The sequence below is a fragment of the Carcharhinus amblyrhynchos genome, chromosome 9 (genome assembly GCF_965287045.1).
Source record: "Carcharhinus amblyrhynchos chromosome 9, sCarAmb.v2.hapA, whole genome shotgun sequence".
NCBI lineage: Eukaryota > Metazoa > Chordata > Chondrichthyes > Carcharhiniformes > Carcharhinidae > Carcharhinus > Carcharhinus amblyrhynchos.
In genome coordinates this window covers 11,416,550-11,434,082 of record NC_137332.1, presented here as the reverse complement: position 1 = coordinate 11,434,082, position 17,533 = coordinate 11,416,550, and the positions used below count along the sequence as shown (strand labels likewise).

Genomic DNA, 17,533 nt, shown 5'->3' with positions numbered 1-17,533 from the left:
GATGGATAATTATTCACCATGGTTAATGAATGCTTTGTAACCGAACCGCACTTTCTTTCCAGGATAATTCGTGCTTTGTGAAGCAACTTTCGAAGTCTGTTGAAGCAACACAAGCTCATCTACAGGGGCAGCTTGGAGACAAAGAGGCCAGGGGCAGCAGAATGTCAGTTCAGATACTGGTGAGTTACACCTTCAGATTGGCCATGATTTATTAAAGTCTGAGAATCTACAGTGTAGCAGGCAGGCTGCTTGGCCCATTGAGCCTGCACCAACAACAATGCTGCCCAGGTCCTGTTCTATTCCTGTAACCCCACATATTTACCCTCCTAATCCCCCTGACATTAAGGGGCAATTTATCATGGCCAATCAACCTAACCCCAACATCTTTGGAGTGTGGGAGGAAACTGAAGCACCCAGAGGAAGCCCACGCAGACACAGGGAGAATGTGCAGACTCCACACAGCTAGTCATCCGAGGCTGGAATTGAACCCAGGTGCCTGGCGCTGTAAGGCAACGGTGCTAAGTACTGTGCCATCATGCTGCCCACTATTAAATGGCGGAACAGGCTCAAGGGGCCGGATGGCGTACTCCTGCTCCTAATTTGTTTATTTTCTTCAAAACTTGGCAAATTAGTAAATAATCTCAAGAACCTAAAAGAATAGGAGCTTCCTTTCTTTCATTAAACCATTTGTGAGCACAATAGAAGGGCAAGGACAGCACAGAGGCACAGTGGGTTAGCACTGCTGCCTCATAATGCCAGCAACCTGGGTTCAATTCCCTGTTTGGTTCAGTGTCTGTGTGGAGTCTGCACATTCTGCCCATGTCTGTGTGGGATTTCTCCAGGTTTCCTCCCACAGTCCACAAATGTGCGGATTAAGTGAACTGGCCATGCTAAAATTGACCCTAGTGTCAGGAGGATTAGCTAGGGTAAATACATGGGGTTGTGGGGATAGGGCCTGGATGGGATTGTGGTCAGTGCAGACTCAATGGGCTGAATGGCCTCCTCTATTGTAGGAGTCAATTCTAGAAAACTTGAGGCAGGTATTTTGGGAAAATGACCAGTTATAATTTTTTAATTATGGAAATGCCTGGGTGTTGATGTATTCAGTCACCAACCCAGATAATCTGTACTTAAGAAGATATAGAAACTTTTCCCATGTGATCAATGAACAGTCTCATTTACTATCCTGGCTTAATACCTGCAGTTCTGCTGGTGGCAGCACCAAGTGTGTGAATCTGGCACTGGGCAGTGTACACAGGGAACTGAACTGTGCAAAATAGAGTTAATTGCTGTTTGGGAAATGAGGTGTTGTATAATTGCGATTTGTAAATAATTATATCTTCCATCACAAGCTGGACAAGGCACTTGTATATTGATATCTTTAATGCACAGGTGACTTCAGGTTTAAGGAGTGAAATGTCACATGAGTTGCATGTCTCTCGAGTATCAGTGAAGACTCGAAGGGTCTCTTCTGCACTGTATGATTCTGAAGATGGGCCAGAATTTTCTGGCCGATTGCACCAATGGGATCCTCCAGTTCCATCGATGGCACACCCCCGCCACAGGATTCCAGCCGCGAGGGAAATATTCAAGGGGAAACCCCATTGATGACGATGTATGTTCTCGCCATCAGCCAATGGCGGATCTCCTCTCCGTGCCTTGTAACACATGGCAGATTGTGGGAAAATCCCAGCCAGGGAGAGAATTTCTCCAAGAGAAGGAGCAGGATTTCTTTTCCTTATTCCTTTATTCTTTACCAGTGCAACAGTTATCTGGTGGCTGTCAATCAGGGAATAATTAATGTGCATTTTGCAGTTTCTGGCAGGGAAGTCAATAATTTCCATTAGAACAGACGTGTCACCAGTCTTTGTCTGCTGTCTGTAACGTTCACTATAAGAGGCACTTCAAAGACCTGCCAACTGAATTTGTGACCTTCAGCCAGGTTCAGTCACAAGTTAGAAATGTCCAAGCCTGGTACCATGCCAGAAACTTTGAAAGTATGGTTCAGACCAGGATAACGGGTGCACGGTGGCACAATGGTTAGCGCTGCTGCCTCACAGCTCCAGAGACCTGTGTTTAATTCCCGGATTGGCTGCGCAGAGTCTGCACATTCTCCCCATGTCTGTGTGAGTTTCCTCCCGGCTGCTCCGGTTTCCTCCCACAATCCAAAGATGTGCGGGTTAGGTTGATGGGCCATTGCTAAGTTGCTGGGATGTGTAGGTTCGAAGGATTAGCGGGGTAAATACATGAGGTTGCAGGGATAGGATCTGTGTGGGATTGTTGTCGGTGCAGATTTAATGGCCAAATAGCCTCCTTCTCCACTGTAGGGATCTGTGATTAGATGATAACAAGTCATGGGTTGTACTTGAAAATTATTATTCAGCTGCAAAGTGTTTTTGATTGTGTTTGTGGTGTATGTAGTTTAGACAACATTGCCCCATGATAAATCATCTTCCTCTGAGAATAGCAGCACCAATTTAGATTACTGAAGCAATCTTTGATCTTGCTAATTGGACAAGCTAGAGAATTCACAACCAAATATAAAACACAGACGAACTATAATATTTTTCTCTTTTGCCTTAATTACCTGAGGGGCTTCTATGAAACTAAAAAATGCTTGAATGAGTATGTTACAAAATGAATAAAATGCATATGGACACAAATTAATGTTTCATTTCATTTGCATTTTCATCTTTCTGATATAATCCATTTTTATTAGCATCTGGGAGAGCAGATGGTGAAAAAGTACAGGATTGTTCACCAGAGTTGCGCCTGAGATGGAGGGATTTTCCTATAATGGGGGACTGGTTTATCCATGGGATTGGCAGAGTGGGTAGGGTTGAGAATAACTCCTAGACAAATCTAGGATAAGATGGCAGACATTTTGGTGGCCAGCATTTATTGCCCATCCCTAGTTGCCCTTGAAAAGGTGGTGGTGAGCTGCCTTCTTGAAATCGCTGCAGGCCACATGCTGTGGGTTGACCCATAATGTCTTTAGGGAAAGAATTCCATGATTTTGACCCTTGCAATTAGAACTAAGCTGGTTGAAAGCGAGGGTGTCACTGCCCTGTGGTGCCATAAGTGTTGTGAATGTAGCCCAATCCATCACGCAAACCAGCCTCCCAAAGCAGCCAGCATAATTAAGGACCCCATGCACCCCGGACGTTCTCTCTTCCATTGGGAAAAAGATACAAAAGTCTGAGATCACCTACCAACTGACTCAAGAACAGCTTCTTTCCTGCTGCCATCAGAGTTTTGAATGGACTTACCTTGCATTAAGTTGATCTTTCTCTACACCTCAACTATGACTGTAACACTACATTCTGCACTCTCTCGTTACCTTCTATGAATGGTATGCTTTGTCTGTATAGTGTGCAAGAAACAATACTTTTCACTGTGCTAATACATGTGACTATAATAAATCAAATAAAACAATTCATATTTATACAGGGTCATTAACACAATTAAACCTCTCAAAGTGCTCGACAGGAACATCATAATGTAAAACCCGACCCTTGCATTATTTGGGCTTTTTACTTACTCGTGGTCACATAACACGATATTAGGACAGATGACTGCAAGCGTGGTCACAGTAGTTGGTGGTAAGGGGGCTTTCTTAAAAGGTGGAGAGGATTAGGGAAGCAAATCCGGATCTTGGAGCCGTGGCAGTTGAAGGCACGGGCACTAATGCCAGAGCGATTAAAATAAGGAATACATTAGGCAGCTACAATTACATAGAAATATAGACGATAGGAGCAGGAGGAGGCCATTTAGCCCTTCGAGCCTGCTGCACCATTCATTATGATCATGGCTGATCATCATCCAACTCAATAACTAATTCTGCTTTCTCCCCATAACCTTTACCTCCTTGTACACTATTTTAGAGCATGCACAAAGCAAATTAGGCTGCAGTAGGTAAAATTACATCTCTTGTTTGTTACATCTTTAGCCATCGCAGCTGGAATGAGTCTGGTTTTTATCGATTTTTTTTTATCAGCAATTATTGGACATCTTTATTGTGCAATCTCTTTAAGTGTCACTTAATTCTCCTGTTATGGTTTTAATTGGGCCCAAGTGTTTGGATGGCTAGCCGGTCGGTCCGTTCTGTTTCTGGTGTGTGTGTGCCTGAGGACATCTTGTGGATACTGGGTGAAATGTCAATCTATCTTTCAATGTTTCAGAAACACGAGAGGACCGTAATGGACCAAAAATTGCAAATTGCGCACCTTCGATCACAGCTGTCAGCTCTGAGAGAAAAGGGTGAGGTGGACAAGGAAGTTCTGAAGAAGGCAACGCGAGCTCAGAAGAGGAGAGCAGAGAAATTTGAAGTTGCACTGGAAAAGCTTAACTCCCAGACCAAAGATATGGTAACTTGAATTTCAGGAAAGGCGTTTCTTGGGTTTTGTTTAAATGATGCAAAGACAAAAATTTGATTTGATTTAGAGTCATAGAGGATTACAGCATGGAAACAGGCCCTTCGGCCCAACTTGTCCATGCTTTTTTTTTAAGTTAGTCCCAATTGCCCGCATTTGGTCCATATCCCTCTATAGCCATCTTACCCATGTAACTGTCTAAACACTTTTTAAAAAACAAAATTGTATCCGCCTCCACTATTACCTCTGGCAGCTTGTTTCAGACACTCACCACCCTCTGTGTGAGACAGTTGTCCCTCTGGACACTTTTGTATCTCTCCCTCTCACCTTAAACCTATGTCCTCTAGTTTTAGACTCCCCTGTCTTTGGGAAAAGACGTTGACTATCTAACTGATCTATGCCCCTCATTATTGACCTAAAATACAGACAAAGCATACCGTTCATAGAGAAGGAAAGGAGAGAGTGCAGAATGTAGTGTTACAGTCATAGCTAGGGTGTAAAGAAAGATCAATTTAATGCAAGTAAGGCAGCAGGGAAGAAGCTGTTTTTGAGTCTGTTGGCAAGTGATCTCAGACTTTTGTATCTTTTTCCTAATGGAAGAAGGTGGAAGAGAAAGTGTCCAGGGTGCGTGAGGTCTTTGATTATGCCGGCTACTTTGCTGAGGCAGTGGGAGGTGTAAGCCGAGTCAGTGGATGGGAGATTGGTTTGTGTGATGGACTGGGCTTTGTTCAGTCTTTGGAGTTTCTTGTGATCTTAGTCAGAGCAGGAGCAATATCAAGTTGACCAAGAAAAAAGCAGAAAGGCTGCTCTCTATGGTGCATCTGTTGGTGTCTCTCACCAGCATCTCAACGATTGTCTGAATCAAATAGCCCAGAAGTCACTTTGGTTTGGTCACCAGTCTGTTCTGAGTTGAAGAATCTCAGCTGGTAAGGAGCTGCTGAAACTAACTGCGGTGCCTTTGAGTTACAATCTTGACATCCCACCATCCCTAGCCCAGGGGCTTTAAGCAGGTGTCACAGGACCACAACTGCTCCACTGTAAGCCAAGCACCTCGGCACAGACTGGGGGGCAAACCTTATGGACCTTCTCATCGCTCTGTCTTCAATGTGCTACCAAAAATCATTGTGGTTCCTTTTGTCCCCTGTGAAATATTCCTAGGATCGGAAGCTATTGGAAACCCGTCTGACCATTAACAACTGGAAGAAGCAACATGAACTGGCTGTCGAGGAGAAGGCCCAGTTGGAAACTGAAATGATTTCTCTTTCCAAGTGAGTAGAGCTGCGTTATTAGAATTTAGTAAATGTGATGAAATTCAGTTTCTACTCTGCTACCTTTCACTTTTCCTAAAGAATTAATTATGCTTAAGATTTCTAGTATCAGTTTTGCTTTATTGTGTAAGGTAGGTGTAATAAGTCTGCAGAGGCAGAAGTCCCTTCACCAAAATTCCTTTATTTACAAACTCTAACAGCAGTACACAGAGTGCTCACAGTCAGCAGTCTACCTCCGGGGAGGTGTCAGAGGAACTGACTCTCCCAGTTAGGTACAAGGCACCTGCAGCAGTTCAAGAAGGTGATTCACCACTACGCCTTGAGGGCAGTTAGGGGATGGGCAACAAATGTTGACCTTATCAGCCACGCTCACATCCCATGAATCAATATATGTTTTTTTAAAAAAGCCTTTCACTCATTGTGTGTGCCAACACTGTCTAAGAGCTATTCAAATTGTTCCCCCTCCTCCTTCTTTCGCTACCACCCTGCAAATATTTCATTTTCCTTTTTATGTATATATCCCTTTTGGAAGTTACTACTAAAAGTACATTCACCACCTTTTATAGACGATGTGCCTCAGATCATAACTTATTGGGTTACAAGATGGTTTCTCATCTCCTTGCTGATTTGTCTGCCATCTGTGTCCTTCTTTATGTAGCTCATGTGTTTCTAATCATTCCCTGGTTTTAAATCATAGAATCCCAACAGTGCAGAAAGAGGCCATTCGGCCCATCGAGTCTGCACAGACGACAATCCCACCCGGGCCTTATCCCTGCAACCTCACACATATTTACACCCGCCCCCCCCCCCAACACTAAGGGGCCATTTACCATGGCCAATCAACCTAACTCTCACATATTTGGACTGTGGGAGGAAACTGGAGCACCCGGAGGAAACCCACGCAGACACAAGTAAGTAGAATGTGCAAACTCCATCCAGACAGTGACCCAAGGCCAGAATTGAACCCGGATCCCCTGGAACAGGGCTAGCACAGCTGCCTCACCAGTACCTCTGGGTACTGCGCACCTTACACATTCTCCCTATTTACTCTATCAAAACCTTTTGTGCACCTTTCATCCATTGTGTTTTTGGAATAAACCTGAGCCTTTAATTACCGTCTATTGAATGGAATGTTAGTTTAATGCCCTAATAAGTTTCGAAGTGTTGCAAACTAAACAGCTGGTGTGCAGCACATGCAAGAGGAGCTCTTGTACTCAGCATTGAGGAAACCAGCCCCAGTGGTCTAGAATATCCACCCACTGGCATTAATATAGTAGAAAATTCAGCTGAAGAGCTCAGAGTCTTGCCTGCCATAATAAAGTGGTCAGGCTGAGCCCATTTAAAACTTCGGGCATCAATTTTCATCCAGGTCACTAATTGGGTCAGGGAAGTAAAAACGAACTGGGTCAACGAAACCTTCTTTCCTGAACACAAATCAGGACAAAACAGCCTGCTTAACTGTCACCCCATCCAGCCCCTTAAACGTTCACCCTCTCCACCACTGACACACAAAGGTAACAGTGTGTACCACTTACAAGATCTTCCAAACTTCAGGATGTCTACTGCCTAGAATAGGGGTCTCCAAACTACGGCCCATGGGCCACATCCAGCCCGCAGCGGGCCGCATCCGGATTGGAGCTTGGAGATCGCTGGCCTAGAAGGGCAAGGGTAACAGATGCATGGGAACTGCTCCCATTTGTAAGTTTCCCAGTTCCCCAGCAAGCTACACACCTTTTTTCAAATGTTTTAAATTCATTTATGGAGTGTGGGCGTGCCACCGTGCCCGCACAGTGGTTAGCACTGCTGCCTCACAGCACCAGGGACTCGGGTTCAATTCCAGCCTTGGGTCACTGCCTGTGTGGAGTCAGCACGTTCTCCCCGTGTCTCCGTGGGTTTCCTCCAGGTGCTCAGGTTTCCTCCCACAGTCCAAGGATGCGCGGGTTGGATGGATTGGCCATGCTAAATTGCCCCTTTAGTGACAGTGAGATTAACAGGGTAAATATGTGGGGTGACAAGGCTAGGGCCTGGGTGGGATTGTTCTTGGTGCAGACTCGATAGGTCAAGTGGTCTCTTTCTGCACTGTAAGTGTTCTCTGATTCTTATGTGCCTCCTAATTCCAGTGAACTGTATTACAGGTTTACTACATGCTTACCAATTGTAAACAAGTGCTGTGTGTGTAAGAAACTCCTGTTGAAAATGTTAACATTGAAAGAGCTTCACTGGGCTAACATGTAATCATTGGGACTAACAGGAGGTTGGCTAGTCTCGAGGAGCAGCTCCAGAGCTGTACAGAAAGGAGCACAATAACACGCCACGAACTACTCGACAAGTTATCCAACAGCAACCTGGAAACCTCTAATCTCCGACTGGAAAATGCACATTTAAAGGTTAGAGTTCTCAACCCTTTGAAAGTCCACTGTTATTTAATTGCCTTGGGACATTTTACTATACTAAGGATGCTAGGTAAATGCAATTGTTTCTATCTTCTTGATGTTTCAAGTTTTTTTTTGAAGTTTATTTATTAGTCACAAGTAAGGCTTACATTAAAATTGCAATAAAGCCACTGTGAAATTTCTCTAGTCGCCACACTCCTGTTCGGGTCAATGTACCTAACCAGCACGCCTTTCAGAATATGGGAGGAAACCGGAGCACCCGGAAGAGACCAACGCAGACACAGGAAGAACGTGCAAACTCCACACTGACAGTGACTCAAGGCCGGAATTGAACCTGGGTCCCTGGTGCTATGAAGCAACAGTGCTAATCACTGTGCCACCGAGCTGCCATTTCTGTGAGTTTGAGATCTATCCTGTTGCCAACTGTTCCTTTGAGAACTGGGGTGGCACAGTGGTTGGCACTGCTACCTCACAGCGCCAGGGACCTGGGTTCGATTCCTGGCTTGGGTCAATTTCTGTGTGGAGTCTGCATGTTCTCCCTGTGTCTGCGTGGGTTTCCTCCAGGTGCTCCGGTTTCCTCCCATAGTCCAAAGATGTGCAGGTTAGGTGCATTGGGGGAGAATTTAGTATGACCAATGTACCCGAACAGGCGTCGGTCGGAGTGTGGAGACTAAGGGGTTTTCACAGTAATTTCATTGCAGAGTTAATGTAAGCCTAATTATGACTAATAAAAAAACTAACTTACTTCTGCCCCATAAACTCAACACGATCTCCTTTTCCGATCCTCTATGCCTCCTTATAAAACTCCCTATAGAACTCCAGAGTTTATGGAATTATGAGATCTATGTGAGGTGTTTCCAAGAGATCTTCTGCCTTTTCGTGATTTTTACTTTTTGTTCTTTAAAGCCATTCATACGATGTGGGCGTTGCTGGCTGAACCAGCATTTATTGCCCATCCCTAACTGCCCTTTAAACGGAGTGGCTTCCTAGGCTATTTCAAAGGGTGGTGATGTGTCAAAATCATATTGCTGTGGCTCTGGAGTCACCACGTAGGCCAGACCAGGTAAGGATGGTAGATTTCCTTCTCTAAAAAGTATTTTTACGACAATTGCCAATGTGCTATGGTCATCATTAGATTTTTAATTCCAGATATTTTTATTGAATTCAAATTTCTGCTGAGGGTGGGATTTGAACCTGAGTCCCCAGAGCATTTGGATTACTAGCCCAGTGACAATACTACTATGCCACCACCTTCTTTTAAACAGCATTCATCAGCCTACAGTTAAGCATATTCTAGAACTTAAAAGCTTAGAAAACTCTGGTGAGCCTACACCTGTGGAGAGTTTAAAGTTTGTTTATTTAATTATTAGCATCACAAGTAGGCTTACATTAACACTAATGAAGTTACTGTGAAAATCCCCTAGTTGCCACACTCCGGTGCCTGTTCAGGTACACTGAGGGAGAATTTAGTGTGGCCAATGCACCCTAACCAGCACGTCTTTCAGACTGTGGGACGAAACCCGAGCACCCGGAGGAAACCCATGCAGACACGGGGAGAATGTCTGTGCAGACTCTGCACAATGACCCAAGCTGGGAATCGAACCTGGGCCCCTGGCTCTGAGAGGCAGCAGCGCTAACCACTGTGCCACCATTTGTGGCTGGGGAAAACAAATGGAGAGCAGTATAAAAGCCAAGCCAGTGGTCCAGCAAACTGAATCATGTCACTCTTGAGCAGAAGGAAAGAAATCGGAATTTCAAATAAGATGAGACAAAAGCAAGGGGGGGCGGGGGGGTGGAAATTTCCTCCCCTTTGGAGGCACAAACAGAAATTTGGGAGGGAGCTTTGAGTTCCACTTCTTGCCTTGAATCTCCTGAGCATCTGGAGGAGTGGGGACAGAGAACGAGAACTCAATCCATAGAAATGGGCCAACAATGGTGATCAGCTACTTTCATTTAAAATGTTAACAAAATTACCATTAAATAAATTAATCTATTTGTTGCCTGTGTGAAGTGGTTGATATAACCTAAGTTTTGTTCATTGGAATAATTTCAACCCTTCTGTTTCCAACTGAAAGCCCTATTCCTTGCTCGGATTGATTTGGGATATGGACATTGCAGAAGTTCTGAACAGTAGCTAGGTGGTTATTTTGTGTGAACTTTTGTTTTGACAAGGGTTGGCATATTGCTAAAGTCAAAGTGCACTCAGTACTGTTGTTGCTCACTGTTTACCTAATCAATTCCAGTAGGGATCTTTTTTCATTCATTTGTGGGACATGGGAGTCGCTGGCTGGGTCAACATTTTTTGCCCATCCCTAATTGTCCGCGAGAATCTTCCTCGGCCACTTCGGAGAGCAGTTGAGAGTCAACCACATTGCTGTGGCTCTGAAGTAGGCCATGTAGGCCAGATCAAGTAAGGACAGCAGATTTCCCTCCCTAAAGGACATTATTGAACCAGATGGGGCTTTTTTCCAACAATTGACAATGATTTCATGGTTATCAGTAGACCCTTAATTCCAGATTTTTTTTTTATTGATTTCAAATTTCATCTGCCATGGTGGGATTTGAACTTGGGTCCCCAGAACATTTGCTGAATTTCTGGAGTAATAGTCGAGCAATAATACCACTAGGCCATCGCCTTCCTCAACCAGATAATATTAGAGGAGCAGAGCTGGGCTGATCCATAACTTTATTGTCCCTCTTTGCAAGGTGACCAGTGTGTGCTGCGTGATATCTAGTTATTGAGCCTTCCACATCTCCATTTCAATATTCAGCAAGTATAACTGAATGCATGTCCTATTGTAGTGGCTATAAGCCCATTGTTTGCTGGAGCAGACGAGTGAAGGAGCAGAGAGAGAGCTAAGATTTTACCTGTTAAAAACTGTTTAAAATAAGTTTAAAGCACTTTGTTCTTTGTAGAACTGTTTAAAGCATTTATTTATTGTATTTACTGCTTTAAGAATTCTGAGGGAGTGGTTAGCAGGCAGTTGTGGGCCATCAGCTTTAAATCAGCGCCAGGTTTAAAAGGAGGCCTGGTGTAGACAGCGGGCAGAGTCTGAGCGGGCAGCGGAGTGAGGGGGAAGCAGAGTGAGCTATTAGGGCTTAATATCAAAAAGGGCTGGAGGGAAAAAAGGCCAGGTGAGTTCGTTTGAAAAACAAGGAAATAAAAAACAAAAAAAAAAAATTTTTTTCGAAACTACTACAGTGAATAATGGAGGGGCATGTGATGTGTGGTTTCTGTATGATGTGGGAACTGGTGGACTCCAGGGTCCATCCCAGTGACCATGTCTGTAGTAAGTGCAGGTTGCTGGAGGAGCTCCAGCTCAAGGTGGATGAGCTGGCCTCTGAGCTACAGACACTGAGGCTCATCAAGGGGAGAGAGGGTGCCTTTGTCAATGGGGTGCAAGTGACATCCACCCCCCCTAGACTCGCTAACTCTAAGGGTCAGGGACAAGAGGGGGCGGCTGGGAGGAGGAAGGTGGGTGAGGAGCGGAGGCCTCAGCCTCTTAATCTGCATAACAGGTTTGAGGTTCTTGCTTCCAGGCTGGACGAGAACGAGAACGAGGCAGGTGAGGTTGGTGAGCAAACTGCACACGGTACAGTGATGCAGCAGGACATAGGCAAAGAGAGGGGGAAAAGGAACGTAGTAGTGCTTGGGGATAGTGGGGTGAAGGGTATTGACACTGTCCTTTGTCACAATGACAAAGTGCACAGAAGGGTGTGTTGTCTGCCTGGTGCTCGGGTCCGGGATGTCGCAGCTGGGCTGCAGAGGAACCTGGAGTGGGAGGGTGAGAATCCGGTCGTTGTGGTACATGTGGGTGCCGGCGACGTAAGCAAAATGCAGACTGAGGATCTGGGGAGGGAGTATGAAAAGCTGGGAATGGAATTAAAAAGTAGAACCGACAAGGTGGTTATCTCTGGGCTACTGCCTGAACCGAGTGCAGACGGGTGTAGGGTTGACAGGATTAAGGAAGTGAATGGTTGGCTCAGGGATTGGTGTGGGAGGAATGGGTTTGAATTAATGGGGCATTGGCACCAGTATTGGGGTAGGTGGAACCTGTTCGGGCGGGATGGGGTTGGTCTGAACCGTGCTGGGACCAGAGTGCTGGCGAATCGAGTAAAGAGGACTGTAGACAGGGCTTTAAACTAATTAGGGGGGGGGGGAGGGTGCGAGGGTAGGTGACCTTACGAGGTCTAAAGTTAAGGAGAGGGTACAGGTAAGGGAAGAGGCCGAGGATGTCCCAATAATAGAGGGAGTAGGGGGCGTGAGTATGGTTGGTGGCGTTACGGCAAATAGGGTCCAGGTGAAGGCTGGGATGAAAGCGCTTTATCTGAATGCACGAAGCATTCGGAATAAAGTGGATGAGCTGGTGGCGCAGATCGACACAAATGGATACGATCTGGTGGCCATTACAGAGACGTGGCTGCAGGGTGACAGGGACTGGGAGCTGAATGTCCAGGGGTATCAAGTGTTTAGGAAGAATAGGCAGGAGGGAAAAGGGGGGGCGTAGCTCTGCTAATTAAGGATAGCATCACGGTGGTAGCAAGGGATGATATTGGAGCCAAGGAGCAGAGGGTGGAATCGTTGTGGGTGGAGATTAGGAACAGCAAAGGGAGGAAGACTCTGGTGGGTGTCGTCTATAGGCCCCCGAATAATGATCTGGAGGTGGGGCGGGCTGTTAACGCGCAAATAAGTGCGGCGTGCAGGAATGGGATGGCCATAGTTATGGGGGATTTCAATCTGCATATTGATTGGTCGACCCATGTTGGACGCGGGGGGCTCGAGGAAGAGTTCTTGGAATGCTGCCGGGATAGTTTCCTCGAACAGTGTGTGTTGGAGCCGACGAGGGAGCGAGCTATCTTGGATCTGGTGCTATGTAACGAGGCGGGTAGAATTAGGGACCTTGTGGTGAAGGATCCTCTTGGGGAGAGTGATCATTGTATGGTGGAGTTTCAAGTGCAGATGGAGGAGGAGAAAGTGGGTTCCCGGACACGCGTCCTTTGTTTGAATAGAGGGGAGTACGGTAGGATGAGAGAAGAATTGGCGAATGTGGACTGGGGGAGCACGTTGGAGGGAGGGTCTGTTGAGGAGCAGTGGAGGATCTTTAAGGAGACCTTTCTTGGTGCTCAGCGGAAATTTATTCCGATGGTCAAAAAGGACAGTAGGAGGAGAGGTAATAAGCCGTGGATAACGAAGGAAGTGAAGGAAAGTGTTAAATTAAAAGCGGAGGAATTTAGAGTAGCTAAGAGTAGTGGGCAAGAAGAGGATTGGGAGAGGTTTAAATGTCAACAAAGATTGACAAAGAAGTTGATAAAGAAGGGTAGGAGAAACTATGAAGCTGGGCTAGCGCTTAATATAAAAAAGGATAGCAAGAGTTTTTATAAATATATAAAAAGGAAGAGGCTGGCTAGGGTGAATGTTGGTCCTTTAGAGGATGAGAAAGGGGACCTAGTGGTAGGGGATGGGGATATGGCTAAGGTATTGAATAACTTTTTTGTTTCTGTCTTCACGGAGGAGGACGTGAATAATTTGCCGGGTGTTAGCGATGGAAAGGTGGTAGGACTGGAGGGTCTTAATGACATTACTGTTACTAGAGAGGCGGTGCTCGACAGACTGGAGGGGCTGATTGTGGACAAGTCCCCAGGACCGGATGGAATGCATCCGAGGGTTCTGAAAGAAATGGCGGAGGTGATAGTGGATGCCTTGGTGGTTATTTTCCAGACGTCGCTGGATTCCGGGGAAGTGCCGGATGATTGGAAAACGGCTAATGTTACGCCGTTGTTTAAGAAGGGTGCCAGGCAAAAGGCGGGGAATTATAGGCCGGTTAGTTTAACGTCTGTGGTAGGTAAAATGTTAGAATCTGTCATTAAGGAGGAAATTGCGAGGCATCTTGAAGGGAATTGCTTGATAGAGCGGACGCAGCACGGTTTCATTAAAGGGAAGTCGTGTCTGACAAATTTACTGGAGTTCTATGAGGATGTGTCTAGGGCAGTGGATAGAGGAGAGCCGGTGGATGTGGTCTTTCTAGATTTTCAGAAGGCGTTTGACAAAGTACCTCACAAGAGGTTATTGCAGAAGGTCGAGGGACATGGAGTTGGGGGTAGGGTGTTAGCGTGGATAGAGGATTGGTTGTCAAATAGGAGGCAGAGAGTGGGGGTCAACGGGTGCTATTCGGATTGGCGGATGGTGACTAGTGGAGTGCCCCAGGGGTCGGTGCTGGGGCCTCAGCTTTTTACCATTTATATTGATGATCTGGAGGAGGGAACCGAGTGTAGGGTGTCGTAATTTGCTGATGACACCAAGATTGGTGGAACGGCAAATTGTGCGGAGGGTGTGGAGAGTCTGCAGAAGGATCTGGATAGGCTGGGCGAATGGGCCAGGAAATGGCAAATGGAATTTAATGTTGGCAAGTGTGAGGTGGTCCACTTTGGTAGGAAGAATTGTAGGAAGGACTATTACTTAAGGGGCGAAAAACTGCAGCAGGCGATGGTGCAGAGGGACCTCAGGGTCCTTGTGCATGAGTCGCAAAAACCCAGCTTGCAGGTGCAGCAGGTGGTCAGGAAGGCGAATGGGATACTGGCCTTCATAGCGAGGGGGATTGAATATAAAAGTAGGGAGGTCTTGCTGCAGCTGTATAGGGCATTGGTGAGGCCGCAGCTGGAGTACTGTGTGCAGTTTTGGGCGCCGCACCTGCGCAAAGATATTTTGGCCTTGGAGGGAGTGCAGAGGAGGTTTACTAGACTGATACCGGAGTTGAGGGGGTTGAGCTATGAGGAGAGGCTGAATAAACTGGGCTTGTACTCGTTAGAGTTTAGAAGAATGAGGGGAGATCTCATTGAGACGTATAAGATGATGAATGGGATGGATAGGATAGAGGTGGAGAGACTCTTCCCACTCAAAAAAGACAGTAGGACTAGGGGGCACAGCCTCAAGATAAAAGGGGGGTGGTTTAGAACGGAGTTGAGGAGGAACTTCTTCACTCAAAGGGTGGTGAATCTCTGGAATTCTCTGCCCGTTGAAGTGGTGGAGGCTGCCTCGCTAAATATTTTTAAGACGTGGGTTGATGGGTTTTTGATAAGAGAGGGGATTAAGGGTTATGGGGAGAGGGCGGGAAAGTGGAACTGAGCCGCGACAGATCAGCCACGATCTTATTGAATGGCGGGGCAGGCTCGAAGGGCTAGATGGCCTACTCCTGCTCCTATTTCTTATGTTCTTATGTTCTTATGATATGATAAAAGAAGCAGTGTATTGTTATTCACAGGCTTCACTCTCAGATTTGGAAGAAAAGGCATCAATGACAACGACAGAACTTGAGCAGCTAAAAGTCCAAGCTAAACAACAGGAGGAAGTTGTTCTACAATATGAAACTCAGGTAATGCTAATTTATTCAGCTGAAAGATTGGCCAGAATTTTTATTGGCACATCTGCCCAGGGATTGAACGATCCCACCAGAGGCCAATGGACAATGCCATTCTCTGAGCCTTGCCTGCTCCTGGGATCGGGGCAGGCCTGCTGGTAAAATGCCAGACAATGTGTTGGGACACTGGCCAGTATTTGAGTCTGAGGTGATCTGTTGATTTACATTTTCTAAACCCCAGGAAGATGGCATTTGCAAAGCGGTGTGATTTCAAGGACTCAATTTGAATAATCCATTGTATTGAAGGCTGCTTTTGCCTTGTTAAGATCTGTAAGTGGATTATCCTGAATCTTTTAAGGCTGGTAAGGCCACAGGGATGGCTTTGAATCCCTCCCCAACTTCAGGAGAGGAGGGAAGGAGAGAAACTTTACAGAGTCGTAGAGTGGTACAGCACCTTTTGGCCCTTTTGAGTCTGCGCCTGATAATAACTGTCACTGAAGTTGTGATAATTCTTTTTTCCTGCACCTGTCCGTTATCCCTGAACGTTGTCCCTGAATGCGGTATGCTGGCACATTGGTTAGCACTGCTGCCTCACAGCACCAGGGACCCGGGCTCGATCCCAGCTTGGGTCACTGTTTTGTGTGAAGTTTGCATGTTCTCCCTGTGTCTACGTGGGTTTCCTCCGGGTGCTCCAGTTTCCTCCCACAGTCTGAAAGATGTGCTGGTTATGTGCATTGGCCATGCTAAATTCTCCCTCAGTGTATCTGAACTGGCACCGGAGTGTGGCGACTGGGGGATTTTCACAATAACTTCATTGCAGTGTTAATGTAAGCCTACTTGTGTTGCTAATAAACTTCAAAACTTTAAACATAGAACATAGAACACTACAGCACAAACAGGCCCTTCGGCCCACGAGTTGCGCCGATCACATCAACACCTATCTATAACCCCCAATCCCATAAAACCCCATATACTCATCCAGAAGTCTTTTAAAAGACCCCAGCGAGTTCGCCTCCACCACCACCGATGGCAGCCGATTCCATTCACTCACCACCCTCTGAGTGAAAAACTTACCCCTAACATCACTTCTGTACTTTCCTCCCCGCACCTTAAACCTGTGTCCTCTCGTAGCGACCATTTCAACCCGGGGAAATAGCCTCTGAGAATCCACCCTATCTATTCCTCTCAACATTTTATAAACCTCTATCAGGTCGCCTCTCAACCTACGTCTCTCCAGGGAAAAGAGACCCAGTTCCCTCAACCTAACTTCATAAGGCATGCCTCCCAGTCCAGGCAACATCCTTGTAAATCTCCTCTGTACCCTTTCAATAGCTTCTACGTCCTTCCTATAGTGAGGCGACCAGAAACTTATGATATTTATGAAACTTATGATAAACTTATGATATTTCAAGTGTGCATCCAAATCCTTTTTTAAAAGTTGTAAGGTTTCCAGCCTCCACTACCTTCCCAGGCAGTGCATTCCAAATTCCCATCATTTTACTCCAACCCCCTCTGAATTTCCTGCCCCTTACCCTCAAACTATGCCCCCTGGTGAATCGAGATGATTGGAGGAGCAGGCTCGAGGGGCCAAATGGCCTCCTCTTGCTCCTATCTTCTATGTTTTTATGATTTCAAGAAGAAATTAGATATTGCTCTTGGGGCTAAAGGGAAAGGGATATGGGGGGAAGCGGGGGGGAAATCAGGATATTGAATTTGATCATCAACCATGATCAAAATGAATGGAGGAGCAGGTTTGAAGAGCCGAATGGCCGCCTCCTGCTCCTAGTTTCTATGTATTTTGAACGCACATGATTTGACGATGGTTGTACCTGATAATGGTTGTGTTAGATGTGACGCCACTGTGTGGCAGCAAATGTTCACTCTTTGCAAAGTGAAGTGGCCATGGCTGCCTTTCAGGTAAAGTCTGTGGAATGTGACGTGCAGTTGCTTAAAGAAAAAAGTCACATAATGGAAGAGGGTAATTATAAAGCGCAGTTACTGCTGCTGCCAGTGTGAAGTAGTTTGTAGCTAACTGGGGCAAGAGGATGGATTTGAGTACGGAGGGGGAGGGTGCTTCTGCTGCTTCTGTTTAAAATTGAAAAATGGGAGAGAGATGTAACTTTGTTACTTACAAATAAGTAGGT

The 17,533-nt window shown here is 46.0% G+C and overlaps 1 protein-coding gene across 4 annotated transcripts in view; it reads left to right on the top strand.

Moving 5' to 3' along the window:
• LOC145347581 (outer dense fiber protein 2-like) overlaps positions 1 to 17,533 on the top strand; it is a 79,021-nt gene that overhangs the window by 21,614 nt on the left and 39,874 nt on the right. For all 4 annotated transcript variants that reach the window (XM_080195167.1, XM_080195164.1, XM_080195165.1 and 1 more), the window contains 5 exons: positions 63 to 179; positions 4,182 to 4,367; positions 5,532 to 5,641; positions 7,893 to 8,028; positions 15,294 to 15,404. In XM_080195167.1, the coding sequence (XP_080051293.1) occupies positions 63 to 179; positions 4,182 to 4,367; positions 5,532 to 5,641; positions 7,893 to 8,028; positions 15,294 to 15,404 (660 nt within the window). The remainder of the gene's footprint in view (positions 1 to 62; positions 180 to 4,181; positions 4,368 to 5,531; positions 5,642 to 7,892; positions 8,029 to 15,293; positions 15,405 to 17,533) is intronic.